A 24,532-nucleotide genomic window follows, 5' to 3' on the forward strand; every position below is an offset into this window, starting at 1 on the left:
TGAAATTTTGACCATTCAGCGGAGAAACGGTGCAAAGCTGGGGAGCCCAGCCCCAAAACACCGCTCCCCAAAAACTCTTCTGCATTGCCGTTCTGCCTCCAGCGGCACATCCAGGATCACGACCCCAAGGCGATTTTAGTGCTGCAAAACATTTGGGACTAGCAAACATTTTCTGACATATTACTTACCCACCACAGATGAGATACAATTCACAATCTTTGTAATTACACTCTGGAGGTATCGGCCCGGTTTATTTCGGGGGGACACACACAGAGGGGAGCTAACCTGGCCGCACGTACACAACCCCTGGACTCGGCACAGCTACATCGCAGTTGTGGAATATCCCTATTACCAGTGTAAATTAAAGCCTATAAAACGATATGGAGATTATAAAAATTGCGTTAAAACTGATAACAGCTTTACTGATTTACTGACAATGAAAATATATAGCATTTTTTCCGTCAGAACATTTATCAACACATGGCAACCCTGGACTAACTTGACAAGTAAAATGATCAAAATGGATTATGAAATCTCTGCCGTTCATTTCTATTGATTTTAGTTAGGATAAGATTCATCAGTGTGCAAAGGAACGCTTGCGCCTGGCATTTCCCCCCCAGCCCAGGCCAATGGGCTGGCTGTAATTCCAGCACGCCTTACCCTGCCTGGCAGCTCCGGCTCCTACCGCCCGAGAATGCCAAGTGCGGCATTAACTCCTCAGCTTCGCCTCTGAGCTACCAAGGGCTAAATCCTCAGCTGAAATGGGAAAGCGTGCACAAAACTATGTCACGTTTACTAAGAAGCATCTATCCGCACATTTTTCCTTTAAAAATAAACTTTTTCGAGGCTAATCAAAGTTATTTTTGTAACTGCCATAACAAACTGCCAGCGAAGGGACTGTTTTTAATCAGTTTTATTGATTCATGCTTTCAGTCCTTACTCAGTTAAAAACAAGGCACATTAAATACATCCTCTTATTGCTCTATAAATGCATGCGGCTCATTCTGTATATCAAAAGTAATAAATAACGGCAGTAAAACACCAAGACAGTTATAAAAATGACAACCCAGCCTCAAACACAGCATTTACCAGTTCAGTCTACAGCAGTAACCGAACCAAACGCCGGAGCGCCCCGTGTGAAACACGCGCTGCGGGTCTGTGTGTGCGCACACCCACACCTATCTTATACACACCTCTGTATAAACACACGGCACGTACAGGCGCACACCCCCTCCCAGGCGTGCGGTTTATTTAAAACACAAAATAAACCCCCTCCCCATCCAGAAATCCAACTCCCACCTCAAAAAAAAAAAAGAAAAAGGAAAAAGAAAAGAAAAGGAAAAAAAAAACCACTTTACTGTTTCTCCACCTAGATGAGAACAATGCAAGACAGTGACATTTCACAACTCTTTCTACAGTACATTCACACGAAAAAAACCAAAGCACAAAGCCACCACTCCTGGAAACAAATGCGAGGTGATAAATAAATACTTCTAGGTTTTCTCCTGTAGAGATTCAGCAGTTTTCAGCCACACATGCAACCTTCTCCTGTCACCCAGGGCAGCCGCGGGAGCCCTGGCTGTGCCGTACAAAGGAGCAGAGAAGCACGACAGTGAAGTGCCGAAGATGCAAAGCAAATTCCTATCGGAGACACACACACAGCCAAGACAATCCCAAAGTCACGTTCTGTATGCACTATTACTGAAACAAGAGAACAGAGAGTACACTTTGGGTACAAAGCAGGAAATCCTGGCTTTACAGGTAACTCATATTATTAATTCTTAACAGTGCCATTTATTGGGAAGTGGAGAAGAATTTTTCTTTAAACCATAGAAAAGATGTTAAACATTGTAAATATTTTTCTTTATGTGGCCTGGAAAAGGTCTCATTATTCTTATTTTCTTTTTATTTTCCTTAAATTATTGTTATCGGTAGAATCCTAACCCCCTTCCCTCCTTCCCTTGCTCACTGAACCAGAATAACCTGTGTATTGTACATTCATTTCCCCCCAGTTCTGCACTGTATGTAAAATCTGTTATTGTGCTCTTATTTGGAAAGGGTTTTGGAAATACGAAGTTGTGCCAAACATTCACATAATTTACTGGAATATACCCGAACACATTTCAAAAGGAAAACTTTACCAGACCAGAGAAACAAACCCCTTTGTTCATACATAAATTCTTGGGTTGTCAAACGTGCCAGCTCCTCGCTCGCACGGACTGTGCCTCGCTGGCACACGGCTCCCAGCAAAAAGCCGTAACCCCCCCCGTATCTGCATCTGGGTACAAGGCAGCGCCAAAAGAACCCCTGAACATGCAGAAACCATCTGAAAGGCATTTTACCCGAGACCGCCTCCTACCCTCCAGATTTCACCCATTGTTTGCACTGATGGAAATACAACCATTTACTGAACTTTAAATGAGGCTTGCCCCCTCCCCCCCCTTTCTTTTTTGTATCCGCTATTTGTAAACACCTGAATTTTTAATTTTTTTTTTTAAAGGACTCTGCCTGTCCAGCCAAACACAACATCTGTACTTCCTATGCTACACACTAACACCCCTCAGCATCTCCGTTTTGTGTATGTAATCATTTTCCCTTTTAAAATACCAAAGTAATCTTTCCTGTTCATTACTGTTCCGGTATTTTCCATTAGTGAAAGTGGCGACAGCGGTTAAAATCTATCAGATTTTACACAAGTAGAAATTCTGACACCTTGGACTGAAGCTTGTTTTGAGTTGTAAATTGGTATTTATGCTCAAAGACTATAACAGAACGACAAATTCATCAATAGAGCATTCTTATGCTTTCCCCCTCCTTGTTCTACGTTAGGCAGAAATCTTCCCTCTGACCTGGAACCCAGGCAATCCGACGGCAGAAAGGCAAACAGCCAGATCCACGAAAACAGCTCAAGTGGTCCTTTTTTTTTTTTAAAAAAATTTTTTTTTTCATTAATCTGCTGAAAAATAGCCCTTTCACTTTTCTAGAAAAGTTAGTGGAATGCAAACCGAATTTCATTGTTTCACTTTGTGTTTGAGAATTTTGAAATAAACAATTAAGACTTATGCTATCAAATCCTGCCATATTCTACCTATCATCAGTGGTTTTGTCCAAAACTGGAAACAGTATGAAGCACTTTACAGCATAAAACACCACCTGCTAGACAACGCTATTTATTAAAGGAAGCTTACTTTTATTAATACGGGAGCAAGGAAAGCTGTCCCCTAGCTTTTAACCAAATTAGCAGCTCGGGTGATTAATCAAGATGTCTTGCAGTTCTCCCGCCTCACGCTGCTGCTATTTTTGCCCGGCCAAGCCCTGGTAGCACTGCAATGACAGGGCGCTCCAGAGAGCGAGCCCAGCCAGCTCTTCCCGTCGTCGCCACCTCGGGAAGTGGCAGCCCCGTGCGACACTGTCCCCAACCCAGGACATCGGCCTCCCCTCTCTTGCTCTTTGTCGCAGGGGATGGATCAGCAGCTTTGAAACACTAAATGCATATTTGCAAAACTCGCTGCAACGCATTTAAAGGCGGGATTCACCGTCTGAGCAGTTTTCTCTGAAGGTAAGGGTGACAGAAAAGGTAACGAAGGCGGCAGGACGCGCACACGTGCTTGTGTGTGCACCCACATCTTTCTAGACCATGTTCCTGACCTCCTGTTAATAAACCCCTGTGCCTAAAGAACACCCAATCCAAAAGGCCACGACTGGAGTATTGAGAGCTGTACAGAAAACCGTTAATAGTGAAAACAAATGCACCGATGGATTTTTGTAAGAGCTACACCACTGGACAGACACTGGTCGCCTTGACCAAGCGAGGACACTCAGGAGCACTGGAATGTTTTGCAGCAGGGAGGCAGCCGGGTGTCCGCCAGCAGAGCTTGTGCTTGAGCTCACAGCCCCCCGCCGCTGCGGTCCACCGAGATCACCCCCCTCTGGCGCAGGTTCTCCTCCGCAGTCTTCATCAGCACCGCCAGCCGGCTCCCCGACACGTGCCCCTTCTGAATGGCGCTCATCAGCTGAGGACACAAGAGGGAGAGCATCCCGTCAGCTCCTTTGCAAGACAAAGAACGCAGGTAGAGGGTACAGCCCTCGGAAAGGCCTCAGCAAGCGGCCGAGGGACAGCAGGGGAACCACAACCCACACTGTCCCCGAGCGTTATGCCACACAGCCCCGCGCCACAGTATGGCTGACAGGCACAGGACACCAGCGCCGTGCTATTAACTCCTCTGGAGGAGGTGGACCGACACGGCCGCTGTCCTGCCCCTGGGCCACCGGCGGTGACACCGACACGGTTCCAGTCTAAAGGGCCGAGTTAACACTCGTTGCTGGCTCCTGGCCACAGCAATCAGTAAACGTACAGGACTGATTATTCCATATATAAAGCCAAACTGCTGGATGGTTTCAAAGGCTCATCTCAAAGCTCAAACACATTTTCCAGAAATACCACCGAAGGCTTTGGCAAGGCATGGGCGGCAGGAGGAGCAGAAATACCAAACACCATCCATTTGCAGTAACAGTGCAGGCAACCATCAATACCCGGGGTTTTTCAGTGACATTTAAGAATGTCGGAGAACCCATCTATTTCGCCAGTGCTTTCTTTTTTTTCTCCTTTTAATACCTGAAAGATGTAGCTAACAGAAGAACCCCATTCCTGATCTACCACCGACCCCAGACCATCCCCTTTCTCATTCACGTGCCCTTCTTTGTAGAGATAGCGTACTTGACTTCCACAACTCTTTCAAATCCAAATTCCTTTATAGACTTTTAAAACTAATTTGCCTTTAAGTCCTTGAAAGTGGACTCAGCTCTATCTTAACGAACACACACTAGTGCTAAGATTTTCGTTAATTCTTTTTTATCCCATGGATAAAGCGAGTATTAGACTTGAAATTACATGCCGTCAGCTTGTCAAAGACTACTATGGAAAGCAATCGGCACTTACACAATGCAATTTCTTACTCCCATTGAGTGCCAAGAAGCCTTCAGATTTCTTCCCCTCTATAGGAAAATCTATTAATTGTATCTGCGGCTGGACCTATGCAAATGTGAGTTTCTGGTATGTGGGTCTGCCAGGATCCCAAAGGAATTCTCCTGTTGGGAAAAACGCTTCTTTCTGATTGAACATGGGGTTTTTTTTGCCTTTACACACCAAAACTAGCTCCCAAGGTCCCCCTCCTTTCTTGAGCATCAATGACAGCGGCACTGGGCTTCTGTAGGCAAGTCTTCAGAGAAACAGTCGCTGGCGTAAGGCAGCTCCGTGTGCCCCTGAACAGGGTCCCAGGAGGGACCTGGGACCAACACAGGGGAACAAGCTGGCCGTGGGAAACACTGGCCAAGGCAGCCCGCGTTCTCTCTGGGAAACACCCGCAGCAGCGGGGGCTGCCGGGACTGTTATTTGAGTTACGCTGGGAAGCTGCTGTTGGCCAAAGGAAAGCACCTGGCACTGCTCTGCTCCCACCCAAGAGCCACACGGCCACCCCAGCACAACCTCCTCCTATGTTCTAATATAAACGCCCACAAATATTTGCCCATGGCTTTCCACAAGCATTCTGCGGTAAAATGCAATTACTTGAAAGTTTTCAGAACGCAAACTCAAAAGTATTGGGAACTGACTTAACAGATCCATTAAAAAAAATTAAACAAACACTTAATGTATTTTGCTCCTTCTGTGGCAACCTGCTGTTGATTTTCTTACCGCGTTTCCCACCTGGCGCGTGGCCCTGCGGCAGCTCCCGTGTGCTGCTCTCTGCCTCTGTGGGAGGGAGGTGCATGGGCACGAGCCATCATTACTGCGCTGCCCATCGCCGGCGTGGAACACGCAGATTGCGTTGTGAAACGCATGGGAGAAACCAGCAGCCCCAGAGTTACACAGTTCTACAAAAGTAACTGTGAGACTACAGCGAAACAGTGACTTGCCTCTTATATTTCACAGATATTATGACTTAGGATGGGCAACCCCCAGTGAGACTCTTCAGCACAGTAAAGCAAAAACCCCAGAAAGCCACCAAAAGATCCACAGAAGACGTAATTGCTAGTTGTTTCAACTTCTTAACCACGATGTATCCAAACTAACTAAATTATAGTTTAACAGAGCCCTTACAGTAAATGGTGGGCTCCCCCCCACCAATTACAAGCTTTCACATGCAGAGGGGTGTAAGAGGGAGACCCTTTTCAATAGCCAGAAAAACAGCTGTGATTTTCTCTTATATTTGAATACTTAAGCACAAACTCCCAAAGCCATTGTTTCTTCTTTCCCTCCCCCATGGTTTGTTTGGGTTTTTTTTTTCCCCTTCCCTCAAGCGCATTTCAGTTACCCAGCTAAATTGCTGCATTTTAGGCAAATAAATAGTCCTTTTTTCAATGCTGGACACAACCTGTGAAATTTTTCTGCATTTAGATTCAACAATGCTGCTCTTATCTACAGCTCATCTCGAGAGAGACAATTACCATTTCCTCTGCCTTGATCTTGTTTGTTTAACTTGACACAGTGAAGAAAGGGCTGACATTGACCAAAATCCCCAGCATTAATTTATCTCATGTTCGGCATTCATCATTGCCACCATGCAGGAAAGACATGGCAGTCACTTCAAATACCACACCAAGAAAGACTCCACAAAAACAACGCTGCCCGGCAAACTGCGTATGCAAGAGGCGCTGGGCAAGCGGACGCTGCAGTAGCACCCTGAAATCTATTTTAAAGCCCTGCAAAAAGCAGATGTGTGTGTTGTCAATGTAATGTCTTTCATACACACCGAGATACCGTTAGCCAGCCCAGGAGTTACAATGGGATTATACGGACTGGATGTGCTTCAACCACAAGGTCATTCTTTAAAATATTCAAAATAGTTTAGAAACCCCTAATCACTTAACAGACCCAGATAAACGTCAGTGTGCATGTGCACACCATATACCTTCCAACAGACAATTATATAATTCTGAATATATTTAAACAGCATTTCTGTATTAAAAAAGCCAAGTTCAGGTCTGTACTGTGGTATACTTCGTAAACTGGATTTGTTCTTTGGATCTCATCGTTTCTGCACATGAAAAAATATCTTTGAATTTCAGCATTGCTCGAGGATGGCTCTGCGTGTCACTTACCTTCTGATCAGGCAAACAGCATCAACACCACAGCGTTTACCCAGGTAACACTCACCCAGCCCCCGACCCAGCCCTCCAGCAAAGAGGGAAGACATTAAATACCCGCGCCTTGGTTCATTAAAGTTACAGCTTCTCTTGTAACAAGGGAACACCCACCTGCAAAAACTCATTGAGCTCAACCTGTCCATTTTTGTTCAGATCCACTTCGTTTAGAATATCATGAAGTGTATTTTCAGCAATTTGCACACTGATGCTCTAGACAAAAAAAAGCACAGCAGTATGTCAGCTGGCTTGTTCAGCACTATTTATGCCACACTCTAAACTCAGATAAGAGGCTTAAAAAGGAAACTAAATGAACACAAGGAAACGTTACCTCCAAGACACGCTGCACATCCAGTATAGTAATAAACCCTTTCTTGTCCTTGTCAAACATGTGGAATCGCTTCTTGTACCTGCAAGATAAGTATTATCAGTGGGAAAAACTGCACTCAGAAGAATGACAGGTATTAATTCCTAGCAGCACAGGGAACTCTCTTACTTCACTTACCTTTCAATATCTGAAGGCACTAGACTGATTTCAGAGCTGTCTGTTAATTGATCTGATTTTACTTTGTAGCCCATTTCATAATAGAGAAATCTTTTAGCAGCTTCAAATTCTTCCTACAACAAAAAAGAAAAACTGTATTTCTGAGGAATAGCAAGTTCTTACGCAATTATTTTTAATGTAGTATTTATTAGCTTTTTCCACTTAAGTAGAATTTATCCAAGGTACAAGAGTTAGGAAGACGGTAGCTGAAAAGTATTTAAAAAATAAGTTAAGCTTAGGCACTTTTTAGTCTTGAAAAGAGATACCAAGTCTAGTAAAACCTTTTAATTACTGTGTAAATGCTTTTAGGACCATTCCACGCCTTCAGTCCCACATGGTATATCTGCCTACTTCATGAAGGTCCGCAGTTGCAGGTCAGGCCTACAAAGTGCAGTCCTTTACCTAACTGTCTAAAAATCAATGAAAAAATCATAAGGCTCAACACCAGGCAGGTTCTTTATGTTTTAAACTAGTTTTCTTAATTTATTACCTGAAAGTTCAGTGCACGGTCTTCCGTAGCCAGTTTTTTAAGGAGTGATAAACACCTGAGATGCACAGAGCACTGCAGAACGGAGCTCTTTCTCCAGCGATGGGTACCAGCCACGGTTCTAAGAGCGACACGAGCACCTGCCACATGGGCAGCAATACTAAAGAGCCTGCTCTGCAGTTACCAAAGCAGAGCGCGCACGCTAAGGAACGGCCGCCACAGCAGTAAAAGATTCCTAGGCACGTACATATAAGCCACTTCATCTCGCAAAGAGTTGCTTGTGAAGGCATATTAGAAGACCAACTAAACTATACCAGGCTACTCTTACGTACTTCAATATAAGCACGCAAATTAGCCTTAAAGTCCCAAACCAACAAAGACTTATTTAATGGTCTTACTATAAGATCTAAATTAAAGAATGCTCTTCTGGATAGGCCTTGAATTGCCTCGTCCGTCAAGCTGAAATATAGCACATGCAAGATTGCTGTGAAGACACAGCACTTCCAAACGGCCCAGGACTGGTTACAGAAGAGATGCTCCATAACTCAGGGGGTTTAGCCACTTTGAAAGAAAGAGCGACTTTTCCAAAAGAAGCCCCGGTGGGCATTTAGGGAATGCAGAGCCTGCCTTGCTGGCATCAGGGAGCTCACACAAGCCACAGGCGGCTGGGCAGGTCTTCCAGGCATAGGCAGTACCTGCTGATTTTCCTTCCTGCAGGCTGCGGTGAGAACGGGTGTCCAAGTCCCCAGCCCCGGGCTGCTGGAGCGGAGGCTGTCCACGCAACCCTGACCTCAGGCTGGTTTCTTTGCAAGCTTCCCGTTTTCTAACCTCTTATCATGGAAGGACTGATATAGTTTGTTTAACACGGTAAACTATTACATGAGCAAACCTCATTGGGTAAGGGTGAGACACCTCTAACTTCGGTCAAACACCTCTGACTACGAGGTTGCTCAACATACAGCAACACAGCTCACAATTCTCTATGCAGTTCTTGGAGGGGGGGGCTACGGTCACAGCAGCTCCTCTGGTGGGCAGGATTCAAGCAAGCTCCTTCCAGAATATTAATCAAACTTCTAACCAGCTAAAAGGTTTCATGAACAGCCCAAGGGGAACCTCCCATCTCCTTTGGAGTGGAAGAGCTAGGTGAGCGTCACAGGCTCTGTTTGCTTCAGAGTGAAGGAAGTCCCAGACCAGGGGTCCCGCTGGGGTACGGCACTCCCTGCTCTGCCTTTCCTCCTGGGCAGCACCACAAGCGCAGCCTCCACAGCTCCGGGCATTTGTCTTTGTGTGACAACAGCAAGAAGTGATAATCAGTAACTTACACGACGTGATAGTTCAGAAGGGGCAGGATTCGTGTCAGTAAGTGGGATGCCTACATCTAAACTCGTTACCCAAGGTGCTCCTGACAGGTTGTGGAGATCGAAACAGGGCTGCGGGGTGCAATTAACTGCACGCACAGCAGATGCCTTCATTAAGGTAAGTCATCTGACCGAAGTTTGTCTACTGCAGAGCAGGCATACGGAGACTAGCTGGGATAGAGACAGCCCCTAACCAACGCCACAAGGCAAGCGAGAGGAATCCCACGCTGTGTGTCTGGGCACAAACCCACCGGGGCAAAGGAAGCTAACAGCGTCCTTAAACATGAATTCAGGCCAGAGAATGGTGCAAACTCAGTATCGTCAGTTTTCAAAAGACACAGCAGACAAAAAGGAGTCACACAGATTACAAAATCCTCCTTTTTTGAGGCAGATCTGTTGAAAAGTGTCAGTAAACAAAACATTTGAACAGGAATAGGATAGTAACGCCAAGTCTGCTTTCATTTTTAAAGTTGGGAAAAACAGGCTACAGATCTTCACTCTCCCCTCCACCCCCCAGCCAATACCGACTCATCTCACAGCTATTCTGATAAAGTCTTTGTAATGAAATGCACCGAGTGATTCATTCTCTCCGGGCAAAAGCATCACTTGAAGTTTTCTATTCAACTAATTTAGATCGTTAACATGGAAACTACTTAAGAAAAACAGAACAGTTGCAGATGAAAAAGGCCCTTTGTACCTTTTTTTTCTGCTCACTCCAGTTAAGTTCTTTCGCCATTATATCTACGATTCTTGGCAGGGCTTCCTCCGCAGCCTGCACATTCAGAAAGGCCAAGCGAGTACGTCGGGAAATCATATCCACTGCTGTGCGGGCGTACTCTTTAACACCATAGACAACCTACAACAATAAGGCAAGGGGAAAAAATGCAGATGAGAAGGTAGAGAGGCATTGTCAGGGATTATGTTTAGCATCACAAACAGCACTGCTGGGCTGGCTATGCAAAACGAGCTCTCTGTTACTAGTTCCCACCCAACCAAGAGAAGGGTTTGAAAAGCTCCCTTTTCCTTGCCACACTGGCATCTGGGATCAAACGTGTATATAGGAAATAAAAAACAGACATTAGATGTAAATATTTAATTATATATATAAATATATTAATATATGTATATACAAACATAAAAGCAAAGCATGTTTGTTTCCCCTCTGGGGAAGCGGAAAAACCAGAAAAAAAAAATATTTGGACCTCACCAAAGGAAAGGGCTTATGGCAATGTTTTGCAGAGTGAGACAGACCTGCTCTAGAACCTGCTTATCCCAAGAAGAGAATCAAAGAACATTATGTAGTTTTTCCACATACCTCAGCTTCAATATAAGGAAACTCAGACACAAGACGCTTTCCAACAATGGGCCATCTCTTTCCGGTAACCTGGGCTATTTTGGCCACCTCAAAAGCCTTGTCACCATATGTGGAAGCTAGATGCTGAGCCACCTGTGGAGTCGAAAACAAAATTCAATACGCTTTTGAAAGCATGTCAAATATACATACATTTTTCTTGTCAATTCTCTTCCTAACAATAGCAAAGGAGCTGAAGAAGGCATTAGATTTTGAGTGTGTGGGAGGAAACTACTTGCGTTGGGAATGGGTTAGAGCAGCACTGACACCACCACGTGTGTACCAATGTAACCGTGGCCAATGATGCTCCAACTCTCTGCCACGCTTTGCTCACATCTGAAGGAGATTTTGTTGGGAAGACAGACCCCAGCATGTCGTAACGTTTTAAAGCAGGAAACAGCCAAGATTAGGAGGAAGGGAAAAGGGAAGAAGAGAAGAACAATTACTTGAATTTATTTTTGTTAAAATGATCTTTGCCCCAGCCAGATAATATGCTCTTATCAGGCTCAACAGACCTTTGTACAAGTTATGCTGGTATTAGATTTAGTGGAAAAAACCACAACCCTCTAACGCAGAAACATCAGAGCATCCACACAAACCATGACTCACCTCACTTTCAAGTCCATAGTCTTGGACCAACCTAATGTAGAGTGTGGGACTCCAGTCCTCAGCCCCTTGGAGCTGCAGCCCAACAGTTTTACTGGAACCTGCCTTCAGATCATGTGCCTGAATAGCTGCATCGATGGTGTCCTGCGCCATGGCACGGTAGGTTGTCCACTTCCCACCTGTAACCACACATTTACTTCTTTATTTGGGGAAAGCAAGGGGAGTATGAAGCTGGTACGTACTAGATATATTTTATATATCACGTTATCCTTACTAGACTTGCTCCAACAAGCCAGTCATGCTGCCACTGACAGATCATCATCTAGTGATAGGAACGTGAAGGATTATCCTGTAACAGGAAAAGTTTTGAAGAAAATAACTGGGGAAGCCCAGCAAACCTATACTTTAAGAGAACTTCCAGTACCTGCTATTGTGACGAGGCCACTGTCGCTAATGGTAACGACATGATTCCGGGATATCGACTGCGTGTCTTTGGAGTTGGGGTCTGTGACCAGAGGACGAATGCCACTCCACGCTGCCAACACATCTCCTCTTCTCACTGTCAGGAACCAAAGATCAGCCAAAGTCAGCCAGGAACCGATGGATATTTATCTCATACCCCTCCCGCGGTCTTTGGGGCACTGCCTCTGAGTAGACGCTCGCTGGGAAATGAGTATCATGCAACACACCAGACATATTTTTGGTCTGCTCAAAAATCCCCAAACCCAAAACCGAAACCCTACCAAACCCAAACCACCCCCGCACCCTCCCAGCACCAAGCCTTCTCCTTGTTTGCTTGTGCTGACAGGACAGACCTTGTATTACATGTTAGAAACCAAAATGAAGTTTGTTCCACACGAGTATAACATTTGCTTTTAGGACTTCAAAGCTTTTTCTCTAGCTTATAGGTTATTTATCCAAGTTTTCCTCTTGACAAGCGATCTTTATCCAGAGCCTTTATCGCAAGAGCAGTTGCATGTATAGCCAAGGAGAAAATCTCTTGGCAAGGCTGTGCTCGGCTGTAGCACATCCCCAACGCCTGCATCCCAGGCCAGTGCTGTTACTGCACAGTGGCCCGAAAGGGCCCGGCTGACTTGGCAAAACCCCCCAACGGGAGTCCACAGCTGCTGCACAACTGCCTCCTCCAGCCCTGCCTCCTCTTCCTCCTCCTCCTCCCTGCTTCAGAAACCCTGTCCCGCTCCACAAGAAGCCTGACTAAATGCCCGTTTACTTCTGTTTTCCCCCTACGCTGCTCCTCTGCTTCCTGGCCAGTTGCAAGTACGTCCCCAAAGCCAGCCCTGACTTCTCAGTAAACGTGGAGGAAGAAAACCTGAAGGCGTCAAGTAGTCACAAAGCCCTTAACAGCCGTAGGGAAACACCCCAGCCTCCGAAAGTCACCTTTTTTAATATATATATCGTGGGAACACTAGAGAATTTAACGTAATGAATTTTGTTGCTTATTAAATGTGCAATAGAAAAAATGACTGATTTGCTTTGTACTGAAGTCTTTGGAATATATTTTTTTTCTATACAACTTTCAAATAAATGATAATTGAAAAATCAGTAAAAGGGTGTAAAAATATCCCCCAAAGAACACAAAATAGATTTCACAAATCAATGGTGCTCTGCCAGCATGTTTAACCTGCCAAAATGAAGTGTTAATCACAGAAATAAGATACCATATTACGTTTATAAACTAATGAAACTAGAAAAAGCAGCATGCATGACACTATAATTAAACAGTTGGAACACATCCAAGCCTGTGTAAGTTGATAACCCTGGCACTGTCTCTGGCAGCAAAAAGGCAGGTCTGCAGTGAGTTGATATGGCCAGCACAGTTGTTAATTCAATAACAAGCAATCTATAAACACTGCTAATTGCATATGTGAAAAACAGCGTGCACCTAGGTAGGTTTCATTCAAAAGAATTAAACACTTCACAACGTACTTCTGGAAAATATCCTGCAAAATCTCCGTCTTATTCACAGTCTTAACTCTACCTACCTGGCTTACTTAAGTATATCAACTTCTGCTCAAAAAACTTAAAGGTACACTTTCCAAAGACTCTTTCTGAACTTTATACAATACAGAGCCATCAACTACCCACTTCAGGGAACAAGTAATCCAGCATTCCCAACATCCGGACAGTGAGTTTTCCTAAATCTACGGATGGCGCAATGTTTCTGACCGAGTGCTTTTTGGATTTCTTTTAATGCTGCTACCACAACAGAAATACAGAAGTACAAATGCTTTCCCAGAATAATTTTAAGACCTCACTAGGAAGGAAAGAGGCCTCTCTCTTAAACCAGCACCGAGTCAAAGCAGGCCAGCGTCTCACAACAAGGCTGTTCTCAGCTACTGAAGGGAACAACTGTCACCAAGTAATTTTTATAAATTCTCCCTTTTGCCCATTATAGGTTCCTCTCCCACTGAAAAATGACACCATCAGATATTTACCATATCAAGAAAAGTAAATTCTAAGAATAAAGCGTCTAGAAAAATGGAAATAGAAACAAAGACATGGTAAAAGTCAGAACACCTTTTCCTTCAAGAAAAGCAGGTGAATTATTTGATGTACTTGTGTTGCTGTATGACCGAACTGTCCCAGTTCCGCAAAATCTCGCCTCTGCCACCCAGAGAGAGCAGTGACTCGGCTGTGCGGCTGCACAGCTAGTGCCAGTTAGGTGAAAGGTATGTGAAATCTGAACTGATTTCCATTTCAATAACCCAAGTAGTGCAGGTATATCTGGAAAAGCATCATTTTTGAGCTCTGATGCATGGATCGTGATGGCGCTTCTGTCCCACTCGTTTTAGAAACACCCAGACGCACAAGAACCACAATTACCAGAGTCAGAGCAGAACTTCAGCCAGCCAGCCTTTACTCAGGCTGAAATGCCACCCGCTCATCAGCACCTTCCAGGGAAAAACCAGAGCCGACGGAGCTTTACCTTCAACGTCAACACTAAGGTAGTTGCGCACTTCATTCAAAATGAAGTTTATATCTTCTTCTGTTGGTATGGGATGGGAAGTAACATCAGTCGGGCTGTCTGTGGTCCCTGCGATAGTCATCTTCTCCCACGGCAGGAAGAAAATCACTCTACCGTCGCTGGTGGCTGGGTCGAGCAGACCCATGTTATCAGGGCTGAAACGAAGAAGGGACATGGTTCAAAACGGGCCAGGCATCACCAGGGACTCTGTTCTTGCACACCTCGTACCCCAGATAAAGTATTAGAACGGTACCTTTGTTGTTAGGTCAAACGATTTTTAAAAAATAAAATAAAATCTGATATTCCACATGTGGCCATGACCTGGCTTTAAATGGTAGTCCCAGAAGTTTTGAGAAATAAGGCCCTCGAATGTGATGCTCAGATATCACTAGAATTTGATCTGCTAAGCACGTTAGCAGACCACAACCTTGCATCGAGCAACATGCATTCTTGCAACTCCATTCACTCTGGAAAATCTTGCTCATTGGAATTTCAAATGCAAACATTTGAAAATTTTAAAACAGCAATTACTTGAAACTCATTATGGAACGAACAACTGCTTTTAATCAAAAAAATAGACAATCACTTATATTATGCCACAAAGGAAAGGGAAGGCTAAAACAGAACGCATGTGAAAATGCAACAAATAAGAACAGAACTGTGGTCGTGTCTGGATGTGTCTAAGTATATAACAAGAAAAATTAGAGATGAAACATCATTAACTCAAGTGACCAATTGCCTGCACCCTCAACAGAGGGCAAAAGTAAAAACATACAAAATCTCAAGGACTCCTACAACCCGCATTCACAACAAAGGTGGAGTGAGGGGGGGCAAAGTTTAACATCGGAAAGAAAAAATAGAGAAAACAAGAGAAGAGCAGGATTGAAACGACAAATGTTAGGAGTGCACTGAAACAGCAAACTTCCAGTGCCGCTACTGGAACGGGAACGCACAGGCTCCCGAGGGACTCGCACCAAGAAGCGTACTCCCAGTGCTCCCAGCTCCCGCGCTCCTCAATGGGGAACGGGGACTTCAGGAAAAAAAGGCAAAAAGAGACACTAACTGGAGGCTACTTTTCAGAGATTTTTCATTTACTTATGCCAGTGCTGAAACAGAACGATTTAGTTCTTTGCACAGGAAATTTTAATTTACGTATCATCATTTTCTGGTATAATGTAAAAAAAATAAAAACCCACAGGTACGAAACCAGTTATCCTCAGACCTTATGGAATAGCTCCATGTATATTTCAGAAAACAAAAGGCTTCCATAAACACTTCAAAGTAAGCAGCTTTTATATAGGAAAACATTTAAGCTGCCTTTTTTTGGGTTCATTCTTATTTAAAGGGAAGATGCTGACTTTCATTTCAGGAGCTGGAAGTCCTTGTACAGACACCTGCAGTCAGGTTAGCCGTCTTCAGGTCCTGCCCCTGGTCCCCATGGCAGAAGGAGAATACAGAGGACACGGGAGGGGGGCAGGAGGGATATATTTAGGTGCTAATAAGGACCATCAGAGGGGAGTAATTCAATGGACTCAAATAACTACTAACACGATAAGCTGAAGGTAGACAAAGACCTGCTTGGATATAAATTACCTATTCAAGAGAGCCGCAAGCTGAATCACTGAATATTTCATTTTTAGGAAGTCTAAACTGATTACTGAAGGTAAGTTTTCAATATCTGAAAAGGCTAGAAGAGAAGCTGAAAATTTCATATATAGCATGTATATTAGAACATTTTTTAGATGATATTTATAGACCGCTTAAGCATACATTTGGAGAAGTACAATTTAATAGGGGAAGTCAACACAGATTTGTGAAAGGTAAATCACGTCAGACAAATGATTACTTTTTAAAATGAAAAAGCTATTGATTTAGAGACAGGAAACTAGAGATTTAATATACAGTATCAGAATATTCAGAAAACTTTAGATATTTTCTCAAAAGTATGGAATTTTTTTTAACGTGATTTCAGAAAAACTGTTCAAAATAAGGGAGAGAAACAAGGAAAGACTTAAAACTCAGTTTCACCACACCACCTACAGAGCTAAGTGTTTTCAATGAGATTTCACAGCAATTGATGGCTTCACTAAGGGCAAATCGGGCCTGACAGATCTGGGGGCCTTCTACGATGGCGTTACAGCATCGGTGGATAAGGGAAGAGCAACTGGCATCATCTACCTGGACTTGTGCAAGGCACTGACACTGTCCCGCATGACATCCTGGTCTCTGAATCGGAGAGACGTGGATTTGACGCATGGACCACTCGGTAGATAAGGAATCGGCTGGATGGCCACACTCAAATAGTTGAGGTCAATGGCTCAGTGTCCATGTGGAGACCAGTGACGAATGGCGTTCTTCAGGGGTCGGTACTGGGACCGGGGCTGTTAACATCTTTGTTGGTGACATGGACAGTGGGACCGAGGGCACCCTCAGCAAGTTTGCCGATGACACCAAGCTGTGTGGTGCGGTCGACACGCTGGAGGGACGGGATGCCATCCAGAGGGACCTGGACAGGCTGGAGAGGTGGGACCATGCGAACCTCATGAAGTTCAACCAGGCCAAGTGCAAGGCCCTGCACACGCACTGGGCCAATGCCAAGCACAAATCCAGGCCGGACGGAGAATGGGCATGAATTCTTCAGAGTACAGAATGGATGCAAGAATGTGGTATGAGCTCCAGCAATATCAGCCATTGCAAGATTTCCCCAGTAATCTTCAAAGACTACTAAAATGGGTAAATTCAGGATTGTAAACTCTAATATGAAGTATAAAGCAATCCCTGTAGATAGAAACATAGTGGCAAATGGTCTTGGAGCATAATACAGATGGATCTAAAGTGACTCTTTGTCAGCAAAACAAATATCAAGATGTGCGGCCTAACGGTAAAGCAACAGTACAATATTTAAGAGTTGACTTAAACCAACTGAGTGAGTTTGGAGCATGTCTGTTTTTAAAAAGCTTCCTTCTCCAAATTTCAGTGCAGTTAAATTGGACAATATACGTCAAATATGTGACAAATCAGGAAAGAATCTTGAAAACAGACGATTAAGGTACACAAGGAACGTAAGAACCTATAGACTACTGAACTAGAGAAGATGATTTAACTGAAGGACAGATCAGAACTCTTGAGCTTGAAGTCCGTAAGCGGTTCATTCCTGCACATTAAATATGGCATTTTACAGAGCCGATGCATGGAAGATCTCTAGATGAAGAAGCATTTGACCAAAGCACCACAAATGCAGTTGAAGAACAAATAGGTGACTTTCCATAGGGTAGAATGAAAGTGTAACAGCCAAGTTTACCTGGAATCTGGAAGGCAGAGCAGACAGGAAAATTCAAGAAAGATGGAAAACATCTGAAATTTGTCAGAAAGGGAGGGGAAAAAAGTACTGCATTTCAGGCAGGAAGGCTATCTGAACAAAGGTAGCCAAAACCCTCCCTCATTTTAGCAGATAATATACTTAAACATTAGGGAGTGAGAGAGACTTAACTGCAGCTACAAGAATAGAAATGTGTATACTAAAAATAGAATTAATGAGAGGAGGAATACTGGGACTATTAACGAAGAACCCACGGGAAATGCATGTATTAGGTTAACATTAGTTTTACAAAAACTTAATTATGTTTATCTCTAAAACCCTCTACCTGTTAAAAAATTTTCATTTGTGTGAGTATGGTGCAAAATGCTATAAAACATTTACCACAAGGCAAGTGGACGCAGTGAAATGACAATCTTTGTTGAGGAGTATTCCTTGGCACCAGGAGAAGACCTGAGAGAGCTAAGATTAAATACCACGAGCGGTTTCCATTTAGCAGACAGCTCCTTGGTTGAAGCTATCCCACTTCAAGGAAATTCAGTGCAGTTTTATCTAATCAGCTGTTCTGCGGAGGCAGCATGTGGGTAGACACTGTTTTACAAGAAAAGTAATGCCCACATGCTGACTTACACGGGGGAACAAGGAGAACAAGAATTCTCTACATTTCCAATTAAAATTATTAGGTTATTGCAGAATAAATAAACTAGAGCCTTTACACGTATCAAGCCGTCTCCTACTTTGAATTTACAAAGCGAGTCAAAGTTTTAAAACTTTATGTGCTTTTGCAGCAGAGCCATAAAGTCAATCACACACGTCCTTCTTGTAGTGTATGAGGAAAGTAGGATGACAACCCATTTCTCCACATTGCTTTAAAGCAGCTCTCAGGTCATTTTCCCATTTTTCATGTGGAAAGACACCAAAAAAAGAACAGAATGCAAGAGTGATTTTAGACTAGGCCAAAAATGCCTCAATTTTACTGTCCGTGGTCGTGTCCTGTTGGGACAGCTATGGCAAAAACCCCACGTTGTGCACTGCAAGTCTGAATTTCTGTTCACAGAGGAGTGCAATGACGATATGGGAGGCATTATCCTACGTGCACTGTATCAACAGAATCAGGCTAAGTCTATGAATGTGAATTTCCATTAGGATGGTAATGACTTCAGAAACCAAAGGTAATATTTGAGTTTCAACTGCCAAGGCTCACTTGGTAGAAGGGGATTTGGTTTTGCAGCAGCACAGAAGAAGCAGGAGTGCGCAGGGCGGCTCGCAGAGTGCCGCGGGAACCCCGTCTGCGACAAGGTCAGCAGAGGGAGGCAAGTCCTTCCCACCACAACCACCACGGGTGGGTGCACTTGTGTCCACAGCGGTGTCACAATTTAATCGTGTTATTTTGAACTACTTCTTACACTGCCTACATGCTGCGTTCATGTTTACTGTGAGCGGAGTCATAACGTGGCGGAGTGTCATTGCACAGAGTTTCATATTTAATAGGACAAGAGTTTTTGTATGAAGGTGGCCACCTCTCTGGAAGGTTTCATATGCTGCTTGTTTTCTTAGGGGGGTGAACAAGCGGTCAGTACACTCAAGTCAAACTCGTTATTAAAAAAGGGGCCTTTCACAAGTCTGCTGTTGATGCTCTGCCTAAACGCCCTTCTGCTTCATCAGGAGTTCTGCCTCGGTGAGTTTTATCTAAGAACTACAAGACTTCAGTCTTTTCTGAAGATATGAAATTGTTCTTCTAATCGGCACAGTGCCGGAATCCTCTTGAAAAAAAAAAAAAAAAAAGAAAGTGAAAACGTGCATTCAAAACTACCGTAAAACCCACAAAGGCGTCTCTGCAAGCTTATGTATTAAAGGCACCAGCAGAGATCGTTACAAATGGTTTAGGCTTAGACTACCGTTACCTGTAATAACCAGGCATCACAATATGCACGCCTGCGCTTGGCTGACAGATGTTTGGTACTTCCTGATCATCCATTTTGCGCACAGAGTCTGTGAAAGGTCCCGTAGCATTGATAACACACTTGGCTTTGACATCAAATTCCTGCCCTGTGAAAGAAAACAGTATCAATCACATCCACCATTTGTTTTCCTGCTCACTGACACTCTCTATTATTAATCTATCTATGAACTTAACCTACTGTAAAGTGGATCGTGCTTGTCTGAACAGAACAGCTGTTCGGTTTTTAAAAATTAACAAAGTTTTCACATAACACTAGATTTGAAAGAAAGCGGTTTACAGTGAAATTCCATCTTATCTGTAAAAGCAGAAGAGGGCAGACCGGGTGGAAGAAGTTGAGCTGAAATCTGCCTCTCGAACGAGAGAGATTTCAGTCTCAACCCGTAGACTTGCTGAATGGGATTATTACTGTACAGCACGTAGCATTTTACAATATCATCTTTGCTTGACAGAAGAGTTTGGATGTAAAGCTTAGTCTGCCCTGCCAAAACACCGGGATTTGAGTGAAAAACCTGACAGAAGTTAAAGATGATTGACATTAATGGTATGCCACTGCACTCTGGGAAGATGGCTCCTTTGCCGGTTCATTGATGTTTACAAACAGCAGTGTTCCCCGCTCCTCCCTCCTGTCATTATTTCTGTGTTTCTTTAACGAAGAGAGAACGCTCCCCTGAAGTGCTGTGCTGCCTGTCCCACCGTGGCCCGCTCCAGCCCGCTGCAGAAAGCCATCGCTTGCGCCCAGCGAGCTGGGGGCTGCAGACAGCCGGCCGCTGGGTGGGCAAAGGCGGGCAGGGGGCTGCCATGGTGTCCCCAGGCCGCCTGCAAGACGCGCACGCGCACAGAGACCCCCACCTGTTAGGACATCCCTGCAGCGCACCCCGCACACGCGCTGCTTCCCGCTGGCCGGGTCTGTCGTCTTGAGCAGGCGCAGCACTTCAGCGTAATTGGCGGTGGCAGCGCCGTACCTGGCAGCAGTGAGGGCGATGGCGAGGTTCATCCGGGCGTCGTTGTGCTGTCCTGCAGCGGGGACGGGACCGGGGGAAGGACACCAGTCACCTCCAGCCACGGACTTGTGGTATGGAAGTGTGTCAGAACCGATCTGTCACATCTGTCCCTGTCACATTGAATAGGCGTGATGGCTGCTCGCGCAGAAGGAGAATTATTTAAAGATACATCCCCTCTGCCGCGCCGGCAGCAGCACGCCCCGTCGCCTGCCCCACGCCGGCACCCCCGGCACTGTGCGACACCCCCTGCCCTCCCCACACCAGGGAACTGAGAATGACTGCTCCATCGCCTCCCGCCAGGGAGAGGCCGCACCGCCTTATTCTCTAGCTTTCCCCCTGCCATCGCGCTGCGAGCCGGTAACCGCACCCAAGCACTGGCGTGGGGGCCAGCCGCCACCAACCGACAACTCCTGTTAGCAGGGCTACACACAACGCCCCACAGCCAAGAAACAACCTTTCAGAGACTGTGCCGAACGATCAGCTTTCTGTAACTGTTTTTTCTTGTATATGCATTTTAACTTCCCAACATACCACATAAAAGCATCAAAAAGAGAGAAATAAGTAGACAAGAATTAATGAAGGATTCTTAACATATATCATTAAAGATTTATTACTGAAATTCCCTCGTTAAAGAAAACCAAGAGAGAGGCGGAGGGACCATGAGGGGAAGATGATTAATTACTTTGAAATACTGGCTTCACCTGAGACTTTTCCTATTTATTATTGCCACCCGAGTTAAAGTCCTGGATGCTGGCTGGAAAGAATTACTATACATTGAAGGGGCCAGGATCTGTGTGTCCTGAATAATTAATTCACGAGAGGGCTAAACTTCTGAGGTACGGTTCACTTTCCCGAGTGTTTGAACCACTTCTATCAAAGCTAATACTGATAAAGTGATAAATTTGTAATAGATATTGTAGTTGATTTATGTTGCCAGCATTCCCAGCGTTTAGTATAAATGGTTTATGTAAAGTTTGGTCCTTCTGATTCTGCCTGTGCAATCTCGAACCGCTGCGCAAATAATCTGTTTCTAGCTAAAAGGGCAAACTTATAAAGATGGGATCAATGGCCTCGAAGGTGCCACCTCCCCTCCCCAAACTTCTCATTCTAAGACACGAGACGATACAGTGCAATCAGTCTTCAACTACAAGAAAAAAAAAGTTATGCAAAGCGTACAGAAACAGTAACATGATAAAGCACCGATGAAGAAACAAACAGTAACTCCAGTTCAACTAAGCAAACAATGCCCAGAATAAACTGCAAAAAAGAGCAGCAAAACAACTGAGCAAGATGTCAAGAAAAGTTGGGGATGCTCCATCACACAAGATGCGTAAGACTAAACAACCATCTGTCAGAAGCGGCAGGCAAATCATTAAATAAATGCATCAACATTTATGCTGCGGCAGTGTCAGGGAACGGATAAAATGACCTTATGAGGTTTACCTCAAACCTTACCATTTTAACGTGGGGCCGAGAGAACGTACATCTCGGATGTAGAGGGAGCACTAGGCAGGAGAAAGACAAAGAACTGCCAGAAGCTGCGTTACAGCGGCTGCTGCTGCGTGCAGCAGAACACAGCACATTCCGCAGCCAGGCAGGGGATGCTCCTCCAGCCCACAGTCGAGGGCTTTCGGAAGAGCTCCGTCCTGGAGACAACCCTTTATTGGGGGACTCCACCTGGGGGCTGCCTGAGCCACAGGGTACCGCAGGGCTTGGCTCTGCGGGACAAGGAACCCGGCACAAACCACAAACACTACCCTCAAACAACCCCCAGGCACCTGTTTCCGTGCAGTAGGATTTATTCTTTTATTGTAGAAGGACCCTGGTGCCAAGAGGGTTCCCTTAGTTACTTGTTGATCCTCCACCAATTTGCTCTTGCCACCAGCACGTAAGGTGGTACCCGACACAAACCGGCCCTCGCTCACCACACAAACACAGCACAGTTTTCGGTGTTAGCCAATATTAGCTTTGGGCTATGGGAAGCCTTTACTGTTTAAATTTTGCAAGCTTGCCTCTTCCCAGCTTTGCGGCTTATTTGTCCAGACCAAAAGCAATCCAGAGAAGCCAATCAGCAGAACAAATAATGTGGAAACAGGTGTAATTCCTAAAAAGAACAAACATCTAAGTAACAATTGTTTATTAAGCCCCAAATCCGAGAGATGCTCAGCATTTTGTTGAAACTCCCAATGCTCATAACGTCAGAGCGAGCTAAGGACATGCTCAGTGCGTTTCAGGATTTGCACCACTGTGTCCAAGACAACATTTTCACGCTTTCTCTGAAACTCTCATCCGTTTTCCCCTCATCATTATTCCGATGCCAGAAACCACTTGCTATTACTCAACTCTCAGCTGTCCAAAAGGAACTCGGGTGCCCGTGTAATGTATTTGCAGGAAGAGGCCTGGGAAATAACCAGGTCCTGATTAACTACACATCTAGAAAAACCCACTGGCTGCAGAGTGATGTGATCTACAGCGTGGAGTCCTAGAGTATTTCATAGCATAAGCAGCAGAGATCTGCAGAGGTCTAGGTTTGAAAGAAATGAAGAGTGACTTACCGGCTCAGAAATTCATCATCTGTGGAGAATAATACTGCAACAGTTTGGTAGAGATGGGGTCGCAGTACAATAGTTTTTATACTCAGAAACAGCTTTTTTTTTTTTTTTAAGCCCTCCAACTCACATGTGCACGTTTCCCCCCAGACCATTACATTAAAATCCTGCACTTTACATGCGATTCTCTTTCTTTCTTGATGTCTGAAGCAGCGGTTGCTCTTCCTCCATGCACACCCCCCATTATAAAGGTGCCGCAGCCACACCAGTTCTCACTACAGCACCATTCACAGTTGCCAAAGCGTATTTTCTGCTGATTAAAGAAAAACTAGCTATTTACACGTGTGCTAGTTCAGAATCAGGAATGATTAGTATTTCAAAGGGACTGGTATGTGTCCTGGTACTTAGCGGCCCCTTAGCGCTCTAGAGAGCGATGGAAGGATAGCAAAGCAAAGATTCTGCATCACAACCTTTTTGACTTCTCAGTTGAATGCTGTTCTCCCCAGGTAAGATTCAGAGATCCTCCAGACCCAAGATAAAAGCGCCCCCAAGCTTAACCTCCTGCAGAAGAGACACGTAAAGCTTTCTTGACACGAGCACTGTTACCGTGTTCCGGAGATGCCCAGGAACCCCAAGGCACAGCTGTGTGCGAACGGCTTCTCTGGGGCCCCAGGGTACCTACCTGAGACGGCTCTGCATCCACCGCCCCCCGCAGCAGCCACTGGTGCTCCACAGCAGAGCAAAGAAAACAATTACCCGCCTTGCCCCCAGAGGTAACCCCTCTATCATACCGTGGTCTTTTTCCCCAAATGTCGTAAGCCAAAAAGTTATTTTATAACAACAGAATGGCTAAACCACTTAATCTGGCATTCTTCTGGAGAAATGAGTAAGCTCCTGAAGATCTCACAACTAACCTGTAGGCAACAGAGTGAAATTCTAATTCTGACATTCACCAACACCAGATGCTCACAAACACCCTGCCCTGGAGAGGTCACTGCTGCTTCCCTCCGGCTGCCCGAGGGCTGGTTTGAGAGCGCTCGTTTGTGTCCGCGTGGCCGCCGCCAGCGGGATGCGTCTCCACGGCAGTGCAAGAGGCAGCCACACCTCGGCATCTCCAGGAGAAAGCAGCATCCAAGAGCCAACTCACGGAACACGCTGAGTCTTCTTTGCAACTCCTCCTGTGATAGCTCTCCAAAATAAGAGGATGTTTAAATCCTTTCAGTTATTTCTA

General features: G+C 44.9%; 1 protein-coding gene across 2 annotated transcripts in view; it reads right to left on the bottom strand.

Moving 5' to 3' along the window:
* Positions 1 to 898: 898 nt before the first annotated feature.
* GPD2 (glycerol-3-phosphate dehydrogenase 2) overlaps positions 899 to 24,532 on the bottom strand; it is a 63,103-nt gene continuing 39,469 nt past the window's right edge. For both annotated transcript variants that reach the window (XM_054209244.1, XM_054209245.1), the window contains exons 7-17: positions 20,601 to 20,765; positions 19,693 to 19,837; positions 14,434 to 14,627; positions 11,911 to 12,045; positions 11,490 to 11,665; positions 10,845 to 10,976; positions 10,227 to 10,385; positions 7,646 to 7,758; positions 7,472 to 7,550; positions 7,255 to 7,353; positions 899 to 4,013 (exon numbers count right to left, since the gene is read on the bottom strand). In XM_054209244.1, the coding sequence (XP_054065219.1) occupies positions 3,888 to 4,013; positions 7,255 to 7,353; positions 7,472 to 7,550; positions 7,646 to 7,758; positions 10,227 to 10,385; positions 10,845 to 10,976; positions 11,490 to 11,665; positions 11,911 to 12,045; positions 14,434 to 14,627; positions 19,693 to 19,837; positions 20,601 to 20,765 (1,523 nt within the window). In that variant the 3' untranslated portion in view covers positions 899 to 3,887. The remainder of the gene's footprint in view (positions 4,014 to 7,254; positions 7,354 to 7,471; positions 7,551 to 7,645; positions 7,759 to 10,226; positions 10,386 to 10,844; positions 10,977 to 11,489; positions 11,666 to 11,910; positions 12,046 to 14,433; positions 14,628 to 19,692; positions 19,838 to 20,600; positions 20,766 to 24,532) is intronic.

This window comes from Rissa tridactyla, chromosome 7 (assembly GCF_028500815.1).
Source record: "Rissa tridactyla isolate bRisTri1 chromosome 7, bRisTri1.patW.cur.20221130, whole genome shotgun sequence".
NCBI lineage: Eukaryota > Metazoa > Chordata > Aves > Charadriiformes > Laridae > Rissa > Rissa tridactyla.